The sequence below is a fragment of the Petromyzon marinus genome, chromosome 31 (assembly GCF_048934315.1).
Source record: "Petromyzon marinus isolate PM22_M1 ecotype Great Lakes invasive population chromosome 31, UKy_Petmar_22M1.pri1.0, whole genome shotgun sequence".
NCBI lineage: Eukaryota > Metazoa > Chordata > Hyperoartia > Petromyzontiformes > Petromyzontidae > Petromyzon > Petromyzon marinus.
In genome coordinates, this window is record NC_133697.1 from 4,149,300 (window position 1) to 4,176,572 (window position 27,273).

The following is a 27,273-nucleotide window of genomic DNA, read 5'->3' on the forward strand; positions in this document are numbered from 1 at the left end:
TTTTTATTTTATTTTAATAGGTCAGGCCCACTGAGCTGTATAGCTCTTTTTCAGAAGCGACCTGGCCACAAATGATAGATCAACGAAGTGGCTTATCACGTGGACATTTACATCAGCCAAATACAGCACTCTGAACGCATGTTACTAGACATGTTACTAGACATGCGATCAGAGAACAATCCACGCGACCACGGGCAGAGAGATATGCACACTCCAAATGGGCAGGCGTCAGGGTCGGGATCGAACTCACGACCTCCTAGACACCCAGGGGCGGCCCGTCCATAGAGGCGATATAGGGCGGTCGCCTGGGGCGCTAAGTTAAGCGGGGCGCCAAATTCGAGGGAAAAATAAAATACAAATAAAATAACGAAAATGTCAATTAAATTCCCGTGCGCGTAGAGGCAATGTGAATTATAATTAATTTCTCAACATTTCTGAGAACGTCTTGGTTGGACAGACGGACGGGACAAACCGAATAATGATGCCTCTGTGTTTAAACAAAAAAAATACGCTTACAAAAAACATTAAACGGAAAACAGGGGCAAAATGTTTCCCAGTTTAACAACAACCTCAGCCTAGATCTTTCCCTTTGAGTTTGGGGGGTGTGGGGTGGCGTGGGGGGTTGCATGGTTCGCCTTGGGGCGTCAGTTGCTTGCAGCGTGTCTCGGGCCACCCCTGAGAGAGAGTGAACAACTCGCCAGCAGTCGCGTAGGGCAATAAACCCCATGTACGTCTCCCCCTCTTACGTCGCTTCGCAAATACGTCGTCGCTTTACCATCACCACCACCTGATTTGCGTCGCCTCAACTCACACTTACGTCGCTGAGAGCACCGCCCGTTCTTTCTCGCTATCCGTGGCCACAACCTGCGTCCCCTCCACCTACCTCCGCACACGCGCGTCGCGACTCAATACATGCACTGCACCGTTGAGCAACGTGTATTATTCACGTGCGGTATATTTGAGTGATTTGGGAGAGAAGAAATGGCTTTGATTTCACGTCGCTTCGATGTTCATTGCCGCACCTTGCAGGAACGCATCCCCGACGTTATCCGGGGTATTACTGCACTCTGCATTGTGAGCAACAGAGATTTTGTTCGCGCACTGACGGATGCAGGTCATCGTCTCTTTCCCCCCCCCCCCCCCCCCCGAGATTTTATAACTTTGCTCGATACATTTTAAAACTTCTAATCGTGCTGTTTGTTGCTGGCCGCTTGGCGTTACGAGCCTTTGAGCCACTGCTCAGAAATAAAAAAAATATATTACATATACATTACCTGGAGCTATATAGTAATCGATTGAAATATAGGAAACGATTAATCGTTACGTGTCCAATAATTACACAACCGGGAACGTGACGCATTGTTAATTACAGGCACCTCTATAAATAATTAATACTGGTACACTAATAAACTGTGTTAAATACAGGTACCTCTATATTTAATGAGTACCTGTATACGTGACGCTAAATAATTACAGGTGCCTTCACAATTAGTACCTTATAGACGTCATCTACCGTTAATTAGAGGTACCGCTAGAATTAATGAGTACCGGTGCATGTGCTGCTAATTAATTACAGGTGCCTTTATAATTAGTAACCTGCACACGTGATGTACCTTTAATTACAGGCACGGGATGGTTCTCGACTTACGAACGAGTTCAGTTCCTAAGTCCCTGTTCGTATGTCGAACGGTTCATAAGTCGGAACACACAGTTATGTATTTATATGCGCATACGGACAGTGTTCTAAAATGTGTTACGGTTTAACAAAAAAGGAAAGCACCGTTAAACTCATAAGACGAAATATTGTACATTTGCATGTAATACTGTAATACATACTGTATAGTTAATAAAACATAAAATAAAGTAACATAAATAGAAAATAGAGTTTTATTTAAATTTCACCTTGGATCCTCATGCTGGCTTGCTTATCGGAAGGGGCGTAATGAGCAAACAAAGATACCCCGTATAGGCTGAGCAGACTGTTGGGGCAAGTGCTGTTAGCGAGCGCCTATGAAGGCCGGAACGGCACACGAGGGAGTGGGTGACCAGCACCACGCCCGGCCGCCTTTGTCTCCCCAGTGGCGATGTTTACACACCGCACCAGGTGTACAATTGAGGCTAAGTAGACCTAGGGGAGGCCCAGGATCGGTTCAGATAATCGTCACTGGTGTTGGCCGTGAACGGGAATCGAACTCCGATCGCCGGGTTGGGAGCGCGGCACGCTGTTCCTCTACCCCCCACTTCCACCACCACCAACAACAACACCACCAACACCACTACTTACACCACCACCATCAACACAACCACCACTACTTACACCACCACCAACAACACCACCACTCCTTCCACCACCATCAACACAACCACCACTACTTACACCATCAACACAACCACCACTACTTACACCACCATCAACACAACCACCACTACTTACACCACCACCATCAACACAATACACCACTACTTACACCACCACCACCACCACAACCACCACTACTTCCACCAACAACAACACCACCACCAACAACACCACCACCACCACTCCTTCCACCACCATCAACACAACCACCACTACTTACACCACCATCAACACAACCACCCCTACTTCCACCACCACCACTCCTTCCACCACCACCAACAACACCACCACCACTACTTACACCACCACTATCAACACAACCACCACTACTTACACCACCACCACCACCACCTTCAACAACAAAACCACCATCACCACCACCACCACCACTTCCACCACGACCATCAACACCACCGACACCACGACGACGACGATCGATCGCCACGACCTCCATCACCACCGCCGTGCTCACGGCACCCCTCGCTGTGCCCATCTCAGTGCGCACGCGCAGAACGAGCGGGGGATGGAAGGACAAAGCTTAAACAAATAACACACAGACAAACACACAAATGAACAAACATAAATAAACACAAATAAAATAAACACGCAAACACAGACCCCCCACCCCGCCTCCAGGAAAGTAAATAAACCACACATCCCAGAAAGGTAAATTAACAAACGCCGTGACATCCAGTGCTGTGGGTTCAAGAAAGGAGATCCGTCCATCAATTAGTGCACGTGTATCAATCAATCTATCACTCGATCGTTCAATCCATCCACGAATTCACAACGTGATCAATGTGGTCTGATATCACTTATCCATCGTCAGTCATCACCTTGTCAACATGAAGCAATTGATGCATCCACCGACAACGTTCATCAATCCATTCAGCAATCGATTCATCCACCACTCCAATCATCGATTCATAAACACACCCGTCGCTGAGTCATCCATCGACCGGTCAATCAGTGCACCGACCACGTAGCCACGGCCCGCTCGACTCGCAGTGATAATAATGCCACGTTGCAAGTTTATTTAACAAGTGGATTGCAAATGACCGCTCTTAAGAATAATAATACTGTATTAATAGTATAGCAGTAGTCCTTGCAGGGGGTAGTCGTGGTTTGCTATAGTAGTTTAGTTGTAGAAGCCGTAGTAGTTGCAGCAGCAGCTGTAACAATGGAGCCGACGAGGTTAACAATGACAGCCATCATCATCACTGCCACTGGGGAGACAAAGGCGGGCGGGAGCGGTGCCGGCCACCCACCCAACCACTCCCTCGTGTTGCCGTGCCGGCCTTTGTAGGTGCTGCTACTCGCTAACAGCACTTGCCCCAACAGTCTGTTAAGGCTATGCAGGTGATATTTGTCTCTGTCATCACAAATTGGATTGATAAAAAGGGCTGTTAAATATACACTCAATTATTAATTTACTTAGATTACGATTTTTTTTTATAAATATAGATAAAGATACCCCGTAGAGCCTTTAACAGGTAGCATTTGCCTCAAAAGTCTGTGAAGGCTATCAGGGGGATCTTTGTCTTGTGTTAACGATATGTGTGTGTGTGTGTGCAAGCGCGTGTCTGCGCGCTTCTTCTGCCTGTCAATCAAATTGGTGTCCGCGTGTGTTTAACCCGTGTCACCTACAGGGTGTGGTATGCCTCTCTATGTCTGTCTGTATGTCACCTGCGTGTGTGTTTATCCGTGCGTGTTACCATGTCACCCGTGTCTCTCCCGTGTCTCAACCGCGTCTCGCCCGTGTCTCTCCCGTGTCTCTCCCGTGTCTCGCCCATGTCTCAACCGCGACTCTCTCGCGTCTCGCCCGTGTCTCGCCCGTGTCTCACCCGTGTCTCAACCGCGACTCTCTCGCGTCTCGCCCGTGTCTCTCCCGTGTCTCGCCCGTGTCTCACCCGTGTCTCAACCGCGACTCTCCCGTGTCTCACCCGTGTCTCTCCCGTGTCTCGCCCATGTCTCGCCCATGTTTCAACCGCGTCTCTCCCATGTCTCGCTCGTCTCTCTGCCGTGTCTCTCCCGTGTCTCTCCCATGTCTCGCTCGTGTCTCATGCACCCGTGTCTCACCCGTGTCTCTGCCGTGTCTCTCCCATGTCTCGCTCGTGTCTCATGCACCCACGTCTCTCCCGTGTCTCTCTCGTGTCTCTCCCGTGTCTCAACCGCGTCTCTCCCGCGTCTCTCCCGCGTCTCTGCCGTGTCTCTGCCGTGTCTCACCGTGTCTCGCCCGCGTCTCTCCCGTGTCTCACCGTGTCTCTCCCGTGTCTCACCGTGTCTCTCCCGTGTCTTTCTCGCGTCTCTCCCGCGTCTCTGCCGTGTCTCTGCCGTGTCTCACCGTGTCTCGCCCGCGTCTCACCCGTGTCTCCGTGTATTTCACCTACCGCGAGCTACCCGTGTATACGCGGCCTCCTTCACGAGCTGCGAGCGAGGAGCTCTTCACGCCACGATAACTCAGTGGCACGTGGGGGGGGGGCCCGCTCACACCGCGAGCCTCACCCGGGGTGGGGGGGGCGCTGACACCGCCTCACCCGGGGGGGGGGCGCTCACACCGCGAGCCTCACCCCGGTCTGCGCGCGCTCGGCATCGACCTTCACCACCGTCACGAGCACCACCACCTACAGCCGCACTCTCGCGTTCCCACGTGTCCCTCCGCGTGGATGTTCATCTTCAAGGCAAAGTGCGGGGCGGTGGAGGGAAGGGGGGGGTGAGTTACAGGTGACGTCATGCGTGTGTTGGTAAGGTGGAGCGGGGGGGGGTACAGGAAGGTCAGCGCAATTGGCCGGGGTCATTCGCTCCATTCGGTCGTCTATTCGTCCGTTCACTCCTCCGTTGGTTGCTTCGCTCCGCTGCGCTGTAGCCATCGGGGAGCGAGCGGCTTGGCCGGAACCTGCGCTGGGAGCCCCGGGCGTTTGGCTACGAAGGAGGAGGGTTCGGGGTGGGGGGCTTCTGTGCACCACGCGGTACAAGGAAGGGATGGAGACCGATGTCTCGTTGGGCGCCATCGCCTCGCGAAGGAGACGACGGAAGGAGGAGACGAGGAGATCCCCTGCCGAGTGGCGTGCGGTTCAGGGCACGGCCAAACTCCGGCAACAAACATCGCCTGGATCCCAGCGACAGTCGCTCGCAATCAGCGAGAGACGCGCGACCCCGACAATGAATTCACGCGCGCAAGAGGCACCTCGTGTTGACAAGAGGCGCTCTCGGGCGCCGGTCAGGAGCTGCCGTGAAGCCGGTCCCGACACCCGAGCGAGTCAGTTGCACGCAACTTAGTCGCGTGCAACTGACTGGCTTATTATACGGACGTGTCTGCAACCGGATTGGGGGGGAAGGAGGAGGAGGGGGAAGTCGTGCAATCGGTTGATGCTCACAGTCGAGAAAAAAAACTCCGACTTTTAAGCCTTGGTCTATTCGGCGATTTGTAGCGACACGCTTCACAACGTGCTACACCAATTGGTGATTGGTTGTTTTACAATGCTCAATGTGGCTCTTAACAACAACAAAAGTGTTGCTCGACTACTCGCTCAGATGTGGACAAAGCAGTTGCGGGCGATGAAGTTTGCGCAACTGATCGCTCAAGGATTGTGGCGTTCTGTGATCCAGAGCAGGGGAAGTCGATCCTCTCGCCTCTGTCGCTCTTCCACCGGATTCGACTTCCTCAATTTATACCGCAGCCCTGGCCAAATGCGGGAGCCTCCCAGGGCCCCTGACCCAGAAAGTTTGAGTGAAACAGGAAGGGGTGACGGCAGGATGGAATTGTCAGCGGACACGCAGACGGTAACCAACCCCACAGATGCCAAATATTAATTAGGAGCGTGATTCGTAATTAATTTGGGGGTTAGGCCCACCTGACGATCTCACCAACTTGAAGTCGTAAGACCCCCCCCCCCACCATCACCTGACACAGCCGAACAAATTAAATCGCCCATGAATTGCAGAACGATCTTCACGAACGATATTCAGCAGCAATGCGGTGGGAAATAAACCGCGGATCTGTCACTGGACCTAACCCAAAACCGACTGCCGTACGTGATGAGTTCAATCCTAGCTCACGTAAGCGCCGTAGTAGCTCGGTCTGTTTGTCCCGTGCGTTACAAAACACTCGGAAATAGAACTGACAAAACATCTTAACTCGGGGATGTCTTAGAGAGCGAGGGCATTGCTTCCGCTTTATGTTCATATTTCTGCTTTATGTTTTATGTTTGCAATGCTTCTGCAATGGACAGGTGCGTCCGAGGCCAGTGTAGAAACTCCGAGAGGACGGCGCTGTATTCGTAAATATTTCGAATCAAAGTGAGCGCACGTCGATTCGATGTCACCACATCGAACGCCTGTTCGTGACTTCGAAATTTAAAAAAAAGATGTATCTCGAAATTCACGGAGCTTTAAACTCGCGGCGGAGCGAGCGTCCCCTAGGCGCGGGGTCGCGGGATGTGAGCCACCACCTGAGTTCGATTCCCGCTCGCGACCAATGACAGTGGCGAATAACGGCACCGGGTATTGGACCTCCCCTGGGTCGACTCAGCCTCAAATGAGTACCGAGTGCGATGCGTAAACATCGCCACGAGGGAGACAAAGGCGACCGAGCGTGGTGTTGGTCACCCACCCCCTCGTGTGCCGTGCCCACCTTCAGAGGCGCTGCTCGCTAACAGCACTTGCCTCAACAGTCCGTAAGGGGATCTTTGTATTTTTTTTGTTTGACCTGTGCGTGTCACCTGTGTATATACGTGCGTGTATGCCTGCCAATATGTGTCACGTATGTATCTGCATGTGCCACCTACGTGTACACCTGTGTGTATACCTGTTTGGGGAGGGGGAGTGTCGTGGTGAGCGGGCGACACGCGGCCTCGTCCCCTGGCATTGGGGAGGTGGCTGCCGCGGATTTATGAAACCCGAATCCCCCTCTTACTGGAGGCAGTGCGCTGACATCACGGGATACAGATGATGATGGTGGTGATGGTGGTGGTGATGATGATGATGGTGGTGGTGGTGGTGGTGATGATGATGGTGGTGGTGGTGATGATGATGGTGGTGGTGGTGATGATGGTGGTGGTGGTGATGGTGGTGATGATGGTGGTGGTGGTGATGATGATGATGGTGGTGGTGATGATGATGGTGGTGATAGTGGTGATGATGGTGGTGGTGATGATGGTGGTGGTGGTGATGATGGTGGTGATGGTGGTGATGATGGTGGTGATGATAATGATGGTGATGATGATGATGATGGTGGTGGTGATGATGATGATGATGGTGGTGGTGGTGGTAGTGATGATGATGGTGGTGGTGATGATGATAATGGTGGTGGATATGATGGTGGTGGTGGTGATGCTAATGGTGGTGGTGGTGATGATGATGATGGTGGTGGTGATGATGGTGGTGATGATGATGGTGGTGATGTTGATGATGATGGTGCTGGTGGTGGTGATGATGATGGTGGTGGTGGTGGTGATGATGATGGTGGTGGTGGTGGTGATGATGGTGGTGGATATGATATGATGGTGGTGGTGGTGATGATGATGGTGGTGGATATGATGATGGTGATGATGCTGATGATGGTGGTGGTGATGATGATGGTGGTGGTGGATATGAAAGTGGTGGTAGTGGTGATGTTATTGGTTGTGATAGTGGTGGTAATGATGATGATGGTAGTGGTGGTGGTGGTGATGATGATAATGGTGTTGGTTGCGACAGTGGTGGTGATAGTGTTGGTTGTGATAGTGGTGGTGGTGTTGGATGTGATAGTGGTGGTGGTGATGGTGTTGGATGTGATAGTGGTGGTGGTGTTGGATGTGATAGTAGTGGTGGCGGTGGTGATGGTGTTAGATGTGATAGTGGTGATGGTGTTGGATGTGATAGTGATGGTGGTGGTGATGATGGTGTTGGTTGTGATAGTGGTGGTGGTCATTACAGACACTTCACTTCAGTACCAGCAGACGCTGCTAAGTGCTCATTTTGACGAAACTACCGCGAGGTGAAGCCCCGTTTTGCTCTACTTTTTGGGTCGTGGTAGATGTATATACACGGACACTGTATAGACTGTAAGTATATACTGTATGTGTTAGGTGGGTGGGAGACGCGATGACATCGATCGGTGCCACGCGCGCGACGCACGCGCGAGCAAAACTGTTTCAGGAACCACGATCATCGTCATCATCATCATTATCTACTAGCGATGATCACGAGGATTTGGTGAAGGGTGGGGCAAGCGAAGACATCGCCTCGTCCTCTTCCTCCTCCTCGTCACTCCCTCGTGGTCGTCTCCTCCTGCTCCCCCTCGTCCCATCTTCCTCCTCCTCCTCCTCTCCTTCTCGCCTCATTACCATAACCATCAGCATCGCCTCCTCCCTCCCCCCCCCGCCGCCACTCCCCGCTGGCTCACGCCTCGGAGTCGGAACCGTCGCTGGACGCGGGGTGCGCCGGCGGTTCCCCGAGGCTCGAGAGGCTCGCGGCCCCGGGGCTGCCGGCGGCGGCTCCCGAGGAGCTCCGCAGGCCTCGCCCGGGTCCCGCACCCGCCTCCTCCTCCTCCTCCTCTTCGTCGTCGTCCTCTTCGTCGTCGTCATCGTCGTCGTCATCTTCTTCATCCTCCCGCAACCCCACGGCTCCGGGAGAGAGCGACGGCTGATGGAGCCTGCAGCCAGGAGCGCGCACACGGGCACGTGCGCGCGTGAGTGAAAGTGGGTGGGTGAGTGGGTGGGTGAGTGAATGGATAAGTGTGTGGGCGAGTGGGTAAATGTGTGAGTGAGAGAGTGAGTGAGTGGGTGAGTAGGTGGGTGAGTGGGTGGGTGAGTGAATGGATACGTGTGTGGGCGAGTGGGTAAATGTGTGAGTGAGAGAGTGAGTGGGTGGGTGAGTTGGTGGGTGAGTGGGTGGGTGAGTGAATGGATAAGTGTGTGGGCGAGTGGGTAAATGTGTGAGTGAGAGAGTGAGTGGGTGGGTGAGTTGGTGGGTGAGTTGGTGGGTGAGTGAATGGATAAGTGTGTGGGTGAGTGGTTAAATGTGTGAGTGAGAGAGTGAGTGGGTAGGTGAGTTGGTGGGTGAGTGAATGGTTAAGTGTGTGGGTGAGTGGGTAAATGTGTGAGAGAGTGGGTGGGTGGGTGAGTTGGTGGGTGAGTGGGTGGGTGAGTCGGTGAATGAGTATGTATGAGTGCAAGGTTAATTGATTTGTGAGTGGGTGTGTGAGTGAGTGAGTGAGAGGGTGAGTGAGTGAATGAGTGAGTTTGTGGGTAATCGGGCTATGAGTGAGTGGGTGAGTGTGCGGTCGTGTGCGCGGGTAGGTGGGTGAGTGAGTGGTTGTGAGCCATGGGTGAGTGGTTGAGTGAGTCGGTGGGTGAGTGAGCTGGTGTGTGCACGCGTCTATGTTGTGAGTGGCGTGTGTGTGTGAGAGTGCGAGTGTGTGGTGTGGCAGTGACGTCGCGTATGATTGACAGCGTGCGGTGTGGCAGTGACGTCACGTATGATTGACAGCGTGCGGTGTGGCAGTGACGTCACGTATGATTGACAGCAGATATATTCACAGAGTTAATGCATTGGGACGACGACGCTTGACGCGTTCGCTGGAAGGGACGCGAGTTATAAAACAAATCTGCGCGGTAAACAAAATAAAGAAATCGTCGGCACTGGCTTGGGGGCTTCCGCGAGCTTTTTCCCCTCCCCACATCGCGGCGAGGTCAAGGGGGGCGGCAGGGGGCGGGATAAAAATCCGCGCAGCACGGGGCATCATAATCTACGGTGACTCAACCCTGACCCCGTTATGACCTCACCCCGACCTCACTCCCAGTTATCTCACACTCAAGCCTGACCTCAACTCTCACTGACCTCAAACATATCAACGAAACTTTTTATTTTTATTTTACCAGGTAAGGCCCCCTGAGTTATATATATATCTTTTCAGAGGCGACGTGGCCACAAATGCTAGCTGAACGAAGTGGCTTATGTTGAAATGCATATCAGCCAAATTACACTAAGCGTATATGTTGATTCTAAATGTGGAGGGGAAAACCGGAGTACCCGGAAGAAAATCCACGCCACCACGGGGAGAGAGAGACACACGCAAACTCCAAATATACAGCAGCAGGCGTCAGTGTCAGGATCGATCCCACGACCTCCAGCATACCGGGCGAGGTAGTTAACATCTCGCCACCTCACCACCACCGCTACCGTGACTTCAGCCTGATCTCAACTCACACCGACCTCACCTGACCCCTTCCCCACTTAAACTCTGTCCCTAACCCTGACCTCGCCCTGACCTCAGCTCGCCTCTGCTACCGCGCGACGAGCGCTGCTCGGAGCGTGTGATGTGTGATCGCGTCACGTGCACAGCAGAGGGATTTGTCAAACCGCTGACGTCGTGGGTCATTGAAGGCTTCATAATCAGAGGGAGGCAGCAGCAGCAGCCACGCGGTGAGGAGTCGGCGCCAAACCTCCCACCACCACCCCCCCCCCCCCTGCAAGCTCTGCGGTTCTCTATATATATGAAGGTGTTATCGGCCAACCCTTTCAAGTTTCGAGATGACTGCAAGTTGCAGGGAGGGTGCCATTCACCGCTGAATCTCGGAACGCGCAAGCGGTTGGCGCGACTTTTATTTAGAGAGGCGCAGTAGCGCCGCTGTTTTTCCAGACATCTTACTCACTGAAGAGAAGTGTAGCGACAAGAGAGCACTATATGACAGCTGGCGCCAAACTGTGCCACACGCCATCCCGCGTGACCTTTTACTTCCGATTCCGTTCAGATTCGAGTCCGTTCCAACGACGTAAACGTACGTAATCGGAACAGAATCAGAGAAAGAACGTATGACGTACGTGTCCGATGATGGGACGGGAAAGGGTTTTAATGAGCGTTTGAATGTGGCAGGAAATCGGAACGCCCGCAGGAAACCCACACGTGCGAGCAAGGGGCCAACACTGCATTTAAAAAAATCACCAAACAAATGGAACAGGTGGAGTCCAGATTTTCTGTTACCGCCTTCTCCTGCCGACCCAGGTTACTCACCCCTCCTCGACACCCACCCACGGGAAGGAAGTTTCACAACGCTCCACAGTTACAGGCAGCGAGGTGAATGTGTAAACACCGCCACCGCCGCCGCCCAATCGATTATACAATCATCGCTCGTGCCTTCTAACCGAACTCGTTGCAGAGAAGGGTGTCGGGCGAACGGCAGAAACCCAATTCGCCACGATCCACGCCAGCCCAACGAGAGGGCAGCCTCAATTACGCAGAGACGGAGTGGTGGCGGAGTGGTGGCGGAGTGCTTAGCATGGGTTCGCGATCCGATCGCGGCTAACGTCAGTGGCGAGCGATGTGGTTTACAGTTTTAGAACCCATTGCCAACTCGCACTGACGAGCGAGGTGAAGTATGGTTAAGCAACATCCACGAGGGACGTGGTATGGGGAGGGAAAGCCTTCATCCAGCAGGCGATTGACAGAGGGCACGTCGTGATATTCACTTTGCTATCCAAACTCACAAGTTGCAAGCGCAGCGAGTGATGATGCTTCTCCGTGGTATGAGCAATCGGAGTGAACGCGGGCTCCTGAGGATCGAGTGAACATTGAGGCACTGGTGTCCACCCCCTGTTCTTTACATCCCTGCACAGCCAGTGATGGACATTCCACGTTCTTACGGCGGGGGAGGGCGAATCTGCAAAGGTAAAACCACTGTTGACTTGCCTCCACTCAAAAGTGGTACCTATTTTATCGACCCCCAGAGGGATGATGGCCTGAGTCAACCCCTCCCCACCACTCCCCCTAAGCAGGACTTGAACCCCGTTGACCTTCCCACTGCGAGCCGCTCGACCGAGCGGTTGATCCGCATCATCCCACGGAGCACGACGCCACGCTTACCCCGCGGTGGGGGCGGGGGGGGGGGTTTAGCCAATCAGATTCCCCGAACACGCAATGTCATCATCACTGTTGTGATCATTAGGGCACCGTTGTTGTTGTGGTTGTGCTGGTTATTGTGGTGGTGGTTGAGGTTGTGGTGGTTGTCGTTGTTTGTGATGGTTATTGTGGTGGTGGTGATTATTGTGGTTGTTGTGGTGGTTGTTGTGGTGGCGAATGTCCCCGTGTGTGGTGATGAGCGCGGCAGCGTTGTATGCCGCAGCGATTACAGTGCGTACGCTGAAGACAAAAATATTATTGTCCACAATAGAGGGGGTTTGCAATGGGCTAGATTGTGTGAATATAAATGTGTCATTAAACACCGCCACCATAAACTAAACGCGCCAATTCGTTACGAGTTCAGCACTAGCCCGTGTGTTGTTAGAGTAAGCCCACTACAATATTTACAGTTCGAGTACCGTGACATTTCGCCGGCAATTACAACAACCAGCATCATCAGGCCGCAGCCAGAGTTGGGTTTAACGACAAATTCATATTTACTCGATCTAACCCAACAAACACCTCGAGTATGGATAGCGATGGCGAAAACCTACGTGTGAAACACTACTATTATTATATATACAAAAGCAATATTGTTGATACATTTGGTTATGTTATGCACCAGACCGTTTGTCAATCCACTGCCAGATGAGGGGGCCCAACGACGCCGTGTTCCGGTCGTGGGGGGTAACTCGGCCATACTTCACCAAGCGGAGTCAATGCTCGGTTGGTGACGATGGAGAGGCACCAGAGACGTAGGATCCCGGGCGTGCGGTACCACAGTGCATTATTTCGCTGTTCACCACGTAGCACCGTAGCAGCAGCAGCAGCAGCAGCAGCCGATGGTGTCTTTGTGGACACCGAACAGGGCTAAGCAGGCTCAACGCCTGCTTAGCTTGCGCGGTCTGGCGAGAGCGGGCGCTTGGCGGGTTGATTCGGTCATTGGGTGTCACGTCACACATCGTCACACATCGTCACAATCATCACACGTCGTCACGCGTCGTCACAAGCATCACACGTCGTCACAATCATCACGCGTCGTTACAATCATCACACGTCGTCACAATCATCACACATCGTCACACGTCGTCACAATCATCACGCGTCGTCACAATCATCACACATCATCACGCGTCGTCACAATCATCACACGTCGTCACAATCATCACACGTCGTCACAATCATCACGCATCGTCACACGTCATCGCAATCATCACACATCGTCACACGTCGTCACAATCATCACACGTCGTCACAATCATCACACATCGTCACACATCGTCACACGTCGTCACAATCATCACACATCGTCACACGTTGTCACAATCATCACACATCGTCACGCGTCGTCACAATCATCACACATCGTCACACCTTGTCACAATCATCACACGTCGTCACAATCATCACACGTCACACGTCGTCACAATCATCACACATCGTCACACGTCGTCACACGTCGTCACAATCATCACACATCGTCACACGTTGTCACAATCATCACACATCGCCACGCGTCGTCACAATCATCACACGTCACACGTCGTCACAATCATCACACATCGTCACGCGTTATTACAGATCGTCACACGTCGTCACAATCATCACACATCGTCACACGTCACACGTTGTCACAATCATCACGCGTCGTCACAATCGTCACAATCATCACACGTCGTCACAATCATCACACGTCGTCACAATCATCACACATCGTCACAATAATCACACATCGTCACATCTGGCCTGAGTCAATGAGCGATGAGAAACCCTCTGATGTGGCGCGTCCATCCTCGTGCATCGCCAGGGATATCACACAACCATCACAATAACCACCAAAACAACAACAACAACCACTACCACCACAATAACCACCACAACAACCACCACAATAACCACCACCACAATAACCACCACAAAAACCAACATCACCACAATAACCACCAAAACAACAACCACTACCACCACAACAACCACCACAATAACCACCACCACAATAACCACCACCACAACAACCAACACCACCACAACAACCACCAAAACCACCACCACAATAATCACCAAAACCACAATAACCACCACAATAACCAGCACAACAACCACCACCATAATAACCACAACCACCACTATAACCATCACAACAACCACCCCACAATAACCACCACAACAACCACCACCCCACAATAACCACCACAATAACCACCACAACTACTACCATAATAACCACAACCACCACCATAATAACCACAACCACCACTATAACCATCACAACAAACCACTCCACAATAACCACCACAACAACCACCACCCCACAATAACCACCACAATAACCACCACAATAACCACAACAACTACCACCATAATAATCACAACCACCACTATAAGCACCACAATAACAAACAACCACAACGACAACCACGCAACCACCACAATATTCACCAAAACAACCACCACAATAACCACCAAAACAACCACCACAACCACCAAAACAACCACAATAATCACCAAAACAACCAGCCCAATAACCACCAAAACAACCACCACAATAACCACCAAAACAACCACCACAATAACCACCAAAACAACCACCACAATAACCACCAAAAAACCACCACAACCACCATAACAACCACCACAATAACCACAAAAACAACTACCACAATAACTACAAAAACAACCACCACAACCACCAAAACAACCACCACAACCACCAAAACAACCAGCACAATAACCACCAAAACAACCACCACAATCACCACCAAAACAACCACCACAATAACTACAAAAACAACCACCACAACCACCAAAACAACCACAATAACCACCACAATAACCACCACAATAACCAACACAATAACCACCAAAACAACCACCACAATAACCACCAAATCAACCACCACAATAACCACCAAAACAACCACCACAATAACTACAAAAACAACCACCACCACAATAACCACCACAACAACCACTACCACCAAAATAACCACCACAATAACCACCAAAACCACCACCACAACAACCAACACCACCACAATAACCACCAAAATCACCACCACAATAACCACAACAACCACCACCACAATAACAACCAAAACCATCACCACAATAACCACCACAACAACCGCCACCATAATAACCACAACCACCACTATAACAACCACAACAACCACCACCCCACAATAACCACACGGCCAAGGCAACAAAGGAGTGGCTCAAGAAGAAGAAGCACATTAAGGTCCTGGAGTGGCCTAGCCAGTCCCCAGACCTTAATCCCATAGAAAATCTGTGGAGGGAGCTGAAGGTTCGAGTTGCCAAACGTCAGCCTCGAAACCTTAATGACTTGAAGAAGATCTGCAAAGAGGAGTGGGACAAAATCCCTCCTGAGATGTGTGCAAACCTGATGGCCAACTACAAGCAACGTCTGACCTCTGTGAATGCCAACAAGGGTTTTGCCACCAAGTTCTAAGTCACGTTTTGCAGAGGGGTCAAATACTTATTTCCCTCATTAAAATGCAAATCAATTTATAACATTTTTGACATGCGTTTTTCTGGATTTTGTTGTTGTTATTCTGTCTCTCACTGTTCAAATAAACCTACCATTAAAATTATAGACTGATCATTTCTTCGTCAGTGGGCAAACGTACAAAATCAGCAGGGGATCAAATACTTTTTTCCCTCACTGTATACAGATACACACACGTGTACGTAACTTATGCTACACGTGAACCAATATGTGCTCGTACATGAATATGTATCGGAAGCGTGTCGCGGTGCCTCACGAACCGCGCCACGAATTCGGTAGACGTGAGTTCGATTCCTGGCGGCGGCGAACATCAGTGGCGAGCGAAAATCCAGAAGTTGATTTTGAATTGATGGATTTTCCTGCAGATGCTTGGCGAGGTCCGAAGCGAAACGTCGCCGGGGATCCAACCGCTGATAAACGTGGCCGTGTGAGGATCGCTCCCTGGCCGTAACCGGTGACACGAGCTGCACCAGTCAGAGTAGCGTGTGACACACGTGTGACACACGTGTGCCACGCGTGTGACACACGTGTGACACGCGTGGCGCTTGCTTGGCTGTGTCGGGTCGTGGAAGGTCTCACGACAACAACAAAAAACACTCGCTGAGATCATTACGTGGCCTAACCCTAATAATGAATTGTGGAAGAGAATAACAACGGCTGCGAATAATGACTACCACGTGTTAAGTTTATAGACACCGAGAGTGCAAAAATACAAAACATTGTAAACATTCGCTCATTAACACACCTTTACACACACGTAGAATGACAATTACAATAATTTAGTTATTTATCCAGCAGGGGCCTGCTACTGCTACATTGGGTTTTGATTTTGAGATGTTTTCAGGCATTTAATGCTGAATTGTGTTTATAAACTAATTAATATATACACCTATATATACATGGATAACAATAGCATTTAACATAGCGTATTACTGCACATTGACACATTGGGATAGAAATGTAACGCATAACTCTTTCAACATCTTCCTAGAACTGTAATGTATGTACGTTGAACTTCTTTCGCACCGTACGTCGCCCAACCGCCATAATCGGAGGTGCGGGGGAAGGACAACAAAACTAAATACAAATCAAATAGTGCTGTTTGTTGCTGGTCGCTGCTGTTTTGTGCCCTGTACTCAGCAACCGTGATATCGTATATACATGCACACACGTGTACACACGCGAACATATCCACATGTGCGCACATACGGTACACTGAAAAAAGACAAAGCTTCCCCGTCTAGGTCACCGCACATAAGTTGTGAGCGCAAGTGCTGTGAGCGAGCACCTATAGTGGTCGGCACATCGCACAAGGTCAGTGAGCGGTGTGGTCAGTTCCACGCCCGGCCGCCTTTGTCTCCCCAGCAAGGCCGTAGCCATGAAGTCAACATTGGGGGGGGGGGCAAATCTTCCAGGGTGTCTGGGGGTCCCAACCCAGGAAAATATCTAAATTTTAAAACTCATTTCCTGCCTAAAATAGAAAAAAATATTCACTAACACATGGGAAGGACTTTATTTTTTACAATAATGTCTAATAGTGCCTTGTATTACATTGCTCTGTTTTTTCTTTTTTTTACCATTTCTTGTTTCATTGTATGTAATGGCAGAGATTAGGGATTAATAAAGTACAACCATAACCACAATCATATAAACAGAAATCTATGCATTGATTTACATGAAGACAAGTCCAGATACTGTGGCCAAGGTTTAGTAAATTGTTTTTATTTACATAGCATAGCAATTATATATATTTTTTTTATAGCAATATATTGTGGGGGACATTTTGAGCATATTTGAATATATATTTGAATATAAACGGCCTTTGTCTCCCCAGTGCTGATGTTTACACACCGCACCAGCTACTCGTTTATGGTTGAGTCGGCTCAGAAATGACTCGCCGCTGATGGTTGGCCTTGAACCAGGAGTCGAACTCAGGATCCGCCGCGTTTGTAGCACAGTGCGCTGACCGGCTATAGTGCCGCTCCACACAAAGACACACACACACAAACACATAATACGGCCCTTATCTACTGCTGGATGAAAGTCTACCCATTCAGGCACATATATACATACAGTATACACAAGTACGAGCGCTATGGGGAAAGACCCATTGCACGAAACGTCGCCCGTGATATTTGTTATTTTAAGGCCGCAGAGTTTAGCGCCGTGGTCTTTGATACTAACAAAATGTATCCCGTGATACAACTGCTCACCCCGAGGTTTAAATGCTCTGGTACGTGTGGCATTGTCCTGTGCTGTTCGCCTTCTGGCGTCCTTCTCTGGTCTGACACTGGTAGTGAGACGAGGCCTCTAAGAGGGCTGCTGTCTCTGGTGCAGGCCAATCAGTTTCAAAGACAATGCAATATATTATCAAAGCATGTTTTGTTTATAATCTTTGGTTCTTTCGGTAAAGTCACGTAGGTAGAGAAATATAAAATATATATTACGACGTTTCGATCGCAACACAAGCGGTCGTCCTCAGGCGGAAATTTTTTTTATTTTATTTTACTTTTCTTCCTACGTGACTTTACCGAAAGAACCAAAGAGTACGGATTGCTGCAGTCACGAAAACTTCAAATCAAGATTCATGTTTTGTTGTGTCCACCACAAGTCCTGTGTGAGGTCAATGCAGACTTGATTCTTTTCAACAATGTACCTATTCGGCGTTTGAATACCTTAACGCGTGTTGTTTAATTGCCAGAAAGGGGCAAACCCTATTCTTATTTTCTTCATTATTTGATGCTGGCAAATAGGTCCCCCGTGACATGGTTGGTTGTCTGTTCTAAGTCGCAGTGAGTTTGTGCCTCTCTCTCTCTGCCTCTCCTCGCACGGGCCCAGTCGCGAATTCATCTTCACAGGCCCCCATAGTCGAGCCACGAGAGAATTTCGTGTCTTCATTTCTCCCATCCTATAGACGTTGTTGTTATTGTTGTTGTTGGACAACAAACGACATTCCTCTCGAGCAATCGCTGCGAGTCACTGCCTCGGGTGAGAGCGGATGAACCTATACCCCGACTCCATCTCCCCATTGCATCTCTCGTCCGTCCAATCTCACGCGACCTCGGCGGCCTGCTCGCCGTTCAATCGTCAATGTGCACGTCGTGGTGTGTGTGGTGTGTTGATTAAGAGCTTCGGTGACTCCATCAGTTCCCACTGCACTAAACGCATGTTCATCGTCGACACGCGCCGATCTGTGTTCTGTGTGTGTACATGTGTGTATATGTTCGTGTGTGTACACGTGTGTATATTTTCGCTTGTGTATACGTGTGTATAGGTTCGTGTGTGCACACTTGTGTATATGTGCTCACACGTGTGTATATGGTCGTGTGTGTACACGTGTGTATAGGTTCGTGTGTGCACACTTGTGTATATGTGCTCACACGTGTGTATATGTTCGTGTGTGTACAGGTTCGTGTGTCCACGTGTGTTTATATTCGTGTGTGCACGTGTGTATGTTCATGTGTACACGTTTCTATGCAATTTAATACGGCTATGTCCCATATAGAATATTCCCGCAATGCAATGTCTCAGAAACAGTTGATAATTCTACCTTTAATATAAATTAGTTTATTTAGCAGCGATACTTTTCTATTATCGAAGGTTTTGTCTGTTACTTGATAGCTACTCATAGTGTAACTATTCATACACATTTAAAAGCTGGCAATCAGGAAACGTTTAAATCTTTTTTACACGCTTTTATTTAAATCACTGTCTGTTGTATCAAATCTTGTAACTCAATTTTAACCAACTTCCCAATGTGGTATCGACTGCAAACTTTGTAGACTTATGTCTTACTGATGACAATATTATATTCTATCATTAAAAATAAAGTATTTTTAAACAATATTTCGTATATGTTATGTTTCGGCTTGGGTCTAATTGTCCACGCTCAACTCACGTTGGCTGTAAATCACCACGGGCCCCTTACGTCATGGCAAGCTTCGGGGCCACTTCCTGGAGTCGTGGAGTTTTGCCATTACTTGTACGGTACATTTCATTAAAGCGTGTTTTAAAAAAAAAGTATTTTTAAATATGACTTATTTTAATTCTCACCAGGTCTCCCCATAGTGTAAACAAGCGGCGTCTCTCATCACCCACTCTGTCTCTCAACTGCCCTCTCCATTTATGTTGCCATGAAGAAGGGCTCTTGCCTGAAACGTCGCCTATTATATATATTTTTTTCCTTTTAAGGCCGCACACCATGTTGTTATGGGCGAACGTGTTGAGTGTTGTTGTTATTGTGCTTCACTGCCAACGCAGCATCATCATCAGCATCATCACGAGATGATGATGTGTGATATAGAATCGGATTGATAGCGCATGGTCTATGCTGGAAGCCCATGCTTTAGAATCCCACTTGGTTCTCGTAGTGACTTGCAGGCGTCGACATTTTCCAACATTGCGTTCTCTTTGAATGTCGTCAACACTTCACGTACACGTGAGGATAAGAGGCTAATGGGCGCGCAATTTATTTAAATCAGTCGTGTCTCCCTTTTTTAATATATACACGTGTATATATGCGTGTACATGTTTGTGAGAGTGGTGGCGTAGCGGTTAGCCAACGCCGGTGACGATTATCTGAACTGGTTCTGGACCTCCCCTAGGTCGACTCAGCCTCAAATGAGTACCTGGTGCGGTGTGTAAACATCGCCCCCGGGGAGACAAAGGCGGTCGGGCGTGGTGCTGGCCACCCATCCCCTCGCGTCCCGTTCCGGTCTTCACAGGTGGCTCGCTAACAGCACTTGCCCCGACAATCTGTTACAGGCTCAACGGGGGAGGATCTTTGTTTTTTGTATACATGTATATATATATTTGTGCATGAGGAATTAGTCTACGATAGAGATTATCAATGTCTGCACACAACATGTCGTACATAGCTCTGCGTCGAAATGTATCTTTTTTTAATCCGACAGCTGGTCCCCGATTCTATATATGGTGAGGATGTCCACAGTTTATTTCCCTCCCCATACTGCCAAGGACAGTTGTAACAACAACAAAACAAATGACATTGTTTTATGAAGCGCCTTTCGTATCGAAGTATCTCCTTTCGTGCGACATCTGGAAACGTCCTTGCCCTTTATCTGGAACACGATGCGTCCCAGCAGCATCAGCAGCAGCAGAATCAGGATGTGTGGTCGTTTTTGTGCTGCAGAGATCTGGAGGGGACCCGTTCACTTTTTTGTTCACGATTCTGTCTGACACGTGGTTATCGGTTAATCGTGCTGTCTGAGCGCTGCCCTATCTGCTATTTACGAATCGTCGCCTTCATTTTTTGCCGTTCCCATGTCTTGCTGCGACTTTGTTAACAAATATGTAGTTTTTTTACGTTGTGTTATCAATCTGCTTTACACGTTCTTTTTATAATGGTTTTAGACTCCTGAACCTTTTATAGTCACTTCAACACGTCCGTCAATAACACTGTGGCCTTCAAAAATATATATAATTGGCGACGTTTCAGGCAATGGCCCTTCTTCATGTAATTTTTTAAAATGTTTTCGTGCTCTGTTAAGAAGTGTCAATAAGTGCCATTTCCCGAAATCTCGCCTCTTAGTGTATATATCGACATATATGTGTGTATATATATTTATGTTTTCATTTTAAGGCCACACACTCACTGCTACTGTTGTTGACGAACGCGTTGAGCGCTGTTGTTAAACTCGCCTTGTCCACCACTGCCAACAGCAGCATCAGAAGCAGCATCGCCAAACGCATTTGTTTAAGAAGAAAAATAAAACGTGTCAACTTCATCCGTGTCACGTCTTCTTCTTCTTGCGAGTGGAGACCTTTGCACGACACTGCTGCTTATCTTCCACGTTGCCCTTCTTCCGCTGAACATCTTTCCGGTGTTGCCTGTTGCTCCTGGGAATGGTTATCATTCGCTTCGCACCCCACCCAACCCCGTTGGCTATGTTGCATCAGAATATGTATTTATACTGGAGGAATCCGATGAGCTATGAAGCTCTGTTTTTTTGTTACAGATGTCTAGCAGGGGCGGGTACAACAACAAATAATGCACAACGCGATAGGAGCGCAAAGTATAGGAAAGGTAAATAAATCATTTAAAAATAAATATACAAATGAAACGACATTATTTTGTTTGTCTCGCCAGGTGAAGGCCACTGAGCTATTAACTTGTTTTTCAGAAGCGATCTGGCCACGAACGATAGCTCAACGAAGCGGCTTATCACGTGGAAATGTACAGCAGCAAAATAATCTCAACAAGCCCAATGCATGTTTCTAAATGTGTGTGGGTGGTGGTGGATTGGAGGGGAACCCAGAGGAGCCGGAGGAAAAATAATCTACGCGATTACGGGGAGAGAGACACACGCAAACTCCAAATATACACAAAGCAGGCGTCAGGGTCGGGGTCGAACCTCCAAACCTCCTTGAATATCAGGCGAGTAAGATAACGTCACGCCGCTTGAATACATTTATAAAGTATATCATGTCAAATTGCACCATCAATTCCCCATGTTGCAAAGCAGCGACCCTGCGATCGCCTCCCGTGTGCGCGACTGTGGCCACCACCCAGAAGAGACCACGGGACAAACAAACAACAACAACAACCAGATTCACGGACACGAATTAGGAGGATGCATCATCAGCATCTTCATCATCACCACAGCGATGATGAGGATGATGATGATGCTGCACCACCACTCCGCTACACTCCTGGCGCAAATCGTCTGGCCCATTCACCTCCTCGACGTAAGAGATCACGGCTGTTGCTCTGCAAAAAACGAAAGCCCCACAAAGACCTGCCCCGTGGTGAATGTTCCGCGGACAGAGAAGATGGCTCTGAGATTCCATGTTTTCACTTATTCCCTGAGAGTGAATTCAATTTCACATCTCGCCTTATCTGTTTTCGCTCCTCCGTATTCATTGTTTTTTTTTTTCACAGAGGTGGTGACCTGCACAACATCTGCTGCATATAATCAAGTCTAAAATCACGTCTATAATCACCATGATGATGATAAACACGTATCTATACACACACACCGATAGTCAGACAAAGTCCCCTCGTGTAGCCTTAACAGACTGCTGGGGCAAGTGCTGTTAGCGAGCACCTATGAAGACCGGCACGGCGCACGAGGGGGTGGGTCGCCATCACCACACCCGACCGCCTTTGTCTCCCTAGTGGCGACGTTTACACACCGCACCAAGTACTCATTAGAGGCTGAGTCGACCTAGGTGAGGTCCAGGACCGGTTCAAATAATCGTCACCGGTGTTGGCCGTGAGCGGGAATCGATCTCACATCGCAAACACATACACATACACCATGGCGTGCGTGACACCAGGCTGTACTCTTATCAGTAAAGAAGACAACAACGACTTTAAATATACATTTTTAGAGAACTTGTATAAATTAGATTCGAGTGTTGTTTTTTGTTGTATTTTTAAACACAGCAAAATGCGTGAGTACCCGCTGGAGAAGGCGGCTGGCCCGAAACGTTGTGTACCACTGTCGATCCCATTGATGCAATATTAATGTACGTACAAGTTTTACATATATATAGTACACGCGTACAACACACATAAACCATACACGCGATATATGCTCACATGCACATGCGTACAAGATGAAAGATGAATGAACGAGAACACACACACATATATAGACACACATGTATATATATAGACATGTATGGATGTTGAACTTATTTAGCACCGTACGTAGCCAACCGTGCTAATACTGTAGGCTTGACACGCGACTAATATTATATTAATAATAAAGGGTTTTGGGTGAGATCGCGTAAGCGTAAATGTGTCGTTCACCCGCTGTGGATTTACTCTCCAAACACACCGGTGGCCTCAAGTAGTAACTAATTGTAGTAACTAAGTAACTAATTGTAATTGACTAGTAGTAACTAACTAATGATTACTCTCCAACACACCGGTGGCCTCAAGTAGTAACGAATTGGCACGTTTTGTGACAACGCTGTACGTGTTGGCCGTGTCGGGTTACGACACATTTATCCTTACGAGATGTAACCCAAACACCTTTATTAGGTACTTAATAGGCTTGTTAAAATACGCATTTTTGCAATACCGGTAATCGCATGAAAAAAAAACCGAAGAATAAAATAAAACCGGTTACCGGTTTGCCGCACATCTAGAAACTCTTCACTGCCATTCACTGGCACGCGCAGAGGTCGCCGCTGCGATTCCATCTCCAGGCGCGGAAGTCGAAACGATGGAGCGATCTTGATTTGAAGCTTTCGTGACTGCAGGAACCCCGTATACTCTTGGGTTCTTTCGGTAAAGTCACGTAGGTAGACAATAACATAAATCACGACGTTTCGATCGCAACACAAGCATGATGATTGCTTGTGTTGCGATCGAAACGTCGTGATTTGTTTCATTTTATTTCTACCTATACGTGACTTTAACGGAAGAACCAAAAAGCACGATGGAGCGAGTTTCTCAAATTTCACACCACCACCAGCGCCGCCGCCGTCTGCCCACTCAGCCGCGGTTCGGGACGATGTTAAGCGCGGTGACTCAATCGGCGGCTCTCGTACGGTGGAGTAAAGAAGCGTGGCGGCTCCAGGCGACTGGAAGAGAAGGCCAAATGCCCCCCCCCTCCCCCACGCCTAGAGCGGTCCTCGAGTGGCAGTGGCGCGGGGTCGGGCGGCTGCGCCTTGAGCCGCTTCACCGAGAGCGGAGGGGCGAACCACGAACCACGCCGTGACCTCGACTTTGGGAAACGGTTTTCGGTTCGGTACAAGGGTTACCGGTTTAGCGGTCGTGTCGAGTCGCCACCGTAATGCGTGCAATTACGCGCACCGTATATACACACAAATAATGCAAACACACATGGACACACATTGTACTGGATAGGGTTTATAAACGCACATGTAAAGGAAACTTACGTATATACACAATTACACGCATGCATCCATAATACACACAAAATGTATATATATATACACACATATGCGTACAATAAACACAAAACATATATGCACAATTACTATCAAACACAGATTTACGCATACACACGTTGCTGTGCTTGTAAATTAGAGAGGAACGATTGCATCAAAATAGGCGACGTTTCGAGTAATGACCCATCTCCGTAACTCTAATCTAATTATTTGTTAATGATGCTGCCAATCAACAACAACAACAACACCAACACTCACCACGTTCGTTCAACATCAACACCGCCGATTCGCGGCATGCCCCACGAAGAAGGGATCATTGTCCGAAACGTCGCCTATTATACGCACGCTTCTCATTTCAAGCCCACACAGGCGCGCCGTTATTGACGGACGCGTTGGCGGCCTCTCTGCTCTGAAGAAGGGTGCCTCGCCGCTGGCCGAAACGTCGCCACTCTCACAAGGACGCACCTGTTCTTGGCGGCGGCGGCGCGGTCCCTCTGCCGACGGTTCTTGAACCAGTTGCCGACCTGCGTCGGGGTGAGTCCCGTGGCCTGGGCCAGCTCCCGCTTCTTGGCCGGGTTCGGGTACGGGTCCTGCAGGTACCACTCCCGCAGCACTCGGCGCGTGCGCTCCTTGAAGCAGTGCGTCTTGGGCTCCCCGTCCCAGATCGTGGGCGGCAGCGGGAACTTCTTACGCACGCGGTACTTGTCTACGGGCCCCAGCGGGCGGCCCCGGAGCCTCTCGGCCTCCTGGTAACGCGCCTCGAGCCACATGGCCTGCAGCTTGGCGTGCGACGCCTTGGAGAAGCGGTGGCCCTCCAGGATGGCGTACAGGTCGCGGTAGTTGCCCGCGTGGAACGCGACGACGGCGCGGGCACGCAGCACGGCCTCGTTCTTGTTGAGCGTCTCCCAGGCGCCCGGCGCCACGGGCAACGACCAGAGGAAGCGGGCGAGGCGCTCCACGTCGCCGCTCTCCTCCAGCGTCTCGCAGACGCTCGCCACCTGCTGCGGGCTGAAGCTGAGCACGGGGAGATGGAACATTGGACACCGCCTTCGCTGGCACCGGGGCAAGGGCGGCGGCGGCGGCGGCGGCCGGCCGGCCGGCGAGCGAGCGGGTCCAGCCGAGCGGCCCCGTGGTGCTGCGCGCGGGCGCGCCGCTCGATGGTGGCTCGCCCGGGGGCTGCCGCAGCCGCCGCTGCTGCTGCCGCTGCTGCCGCTGCTGCCGCCGCTGCTGCTGCTGCTGAGACGACGTCTTCTTCACTAAGCCTCCGTGTCTCAGTCGCCTCTGCTCGCTGTCTCCGCCGCCGCCAGCCCCCGGCCGCCTCAGCGCTGCGCTACGCCGAGGATCATCATGGACGCCGCCGCCGCCGACACCGCCGCGCGGTCCCTTTGCGCTCGGGCCACGAAACGCGCCGCGCTGATTGGCCGCGCACGGCGCCCATCGCCCCCGTGTCCATGGCAACAGCGATGAGCCCAACGTGCCGAGAGCCCCCCCCCCCCTCTCTCTCCCAACAACCCCCCCCCCCTCCTCCTCTTCTTCTTCAACACAGGACCCGAACTGCCGGACGCATTGTTCCAGCCGTACGGAACGAGGAGGAGTGTTCGTCTCACGCACCCGCTCCCATCATCACGCTGCGCGTACCCTCCCACAATGTTCTTTGTGGTGGCCGTGGAGGTGGGGGGTCCTCGAAGACCCCCAGCCATTTGGGGGAGGAGGAGGAGGATGTGGGGTGGGCTGGGAGGGGGCTTTTCCACGCACGAGGGAAGGGGTCGCACCTCGGTGTCGGGAGAATCCCGGGGCCCCAGATGAGAGGGGACACCAACCGACTGACCGGTGATGGCCGCCCGTCGCGCCGCCTTTACAAATGAGGACGCGGCGCAGCCACACAGATGACAGCAATTTGCGTGATGGCTCTGAGCTCAATCCCCCTTGTCGTTTCACGAGAGAATTGAAGGCGCGAATCGCTCTGCTTTGAGCCGACAAATAGTGGCGAATAAAGGAGTCATCACATCACGCTCGCCGCGAATTCATTCCGCGCAAAACACGCGCGACGCGTTTTGTTTGCGCCGTGGTGTGACACCACCGGCGATGGGGGGGGGGGGAAGTGTGGGGGGGTTCTTGTAGACCGCCCCCCCTAAGTATTTGAGCTCCCCCAGGGCTTGCCCCCCCCCACGGACGGCGCCTACCCAGCCCCCCCCTGGGGTAGGAGAACTGCGTTTTGACCGTTCCCATGCCGGGAACGCAGTATACGCGCCGTGACGCCGACGCGCGGTGTTCGACATCCGCTGTACGCCGCTTGAATATTCCCGCACACTTGTTAAAACACTGCTAGGACAGGGCCATTGTTCGAAACGTCAGAGCAATGTCATCATCAGCAGCAATGATCAATCCGCTGCTGGATGGAGGCTTCCTACAAGCCGCCACCATCTTCTCACGGTCCCGCAATGCCAACAATCCACCACCCGGCTCCTGCAAGCGAGCTGGTCTCGTCGTCTCATCGTTGCTCCATCTTTGTTTGTCGCACATGTGCAGCCCTTTCTCAATCCACTGCTGGATGAAGCCCCCGGTCATGGTTGGAGGGCGAGGGGTAGGTGAGTGGGGGCGCAGAGTGAATGGAGGAGGAGG

At 50.5% G+C, this 27,273-nt stretch overlaps 1 protein-coding gene across 1 annotated transcript; it reads right to left on the reverse strand.

Annotated features, from left to right (window-relative positions):
* Positions 1-3,367: 3,367 nt before the first annotated feature.
* LOC116947692 (homeobox protein SIX6-like) lies at positions 3,368-26,068 on the reverse strand. The gene is made up of 2 exons (XM_032963701.2): positions 25,117-26,068; positions 3,368-8,993 (listed from the first exon to the last, which is right to left on the reverse strand). The coding sequence occupies exons 1-2, from the start codon at positions 25,686-25,688 to the stop codon at positions 8,741-8,743; spliced, it is 825 nt and encodes a 274-aa protein (XP_032819592.2). The 5' UTR covers positions 25,689-26,068; the 3' UTR covers positions 3,368-8,740.
* Between the last annotated feature and the right edge of the window lie 1,205 nt (positions 26,069-27,273).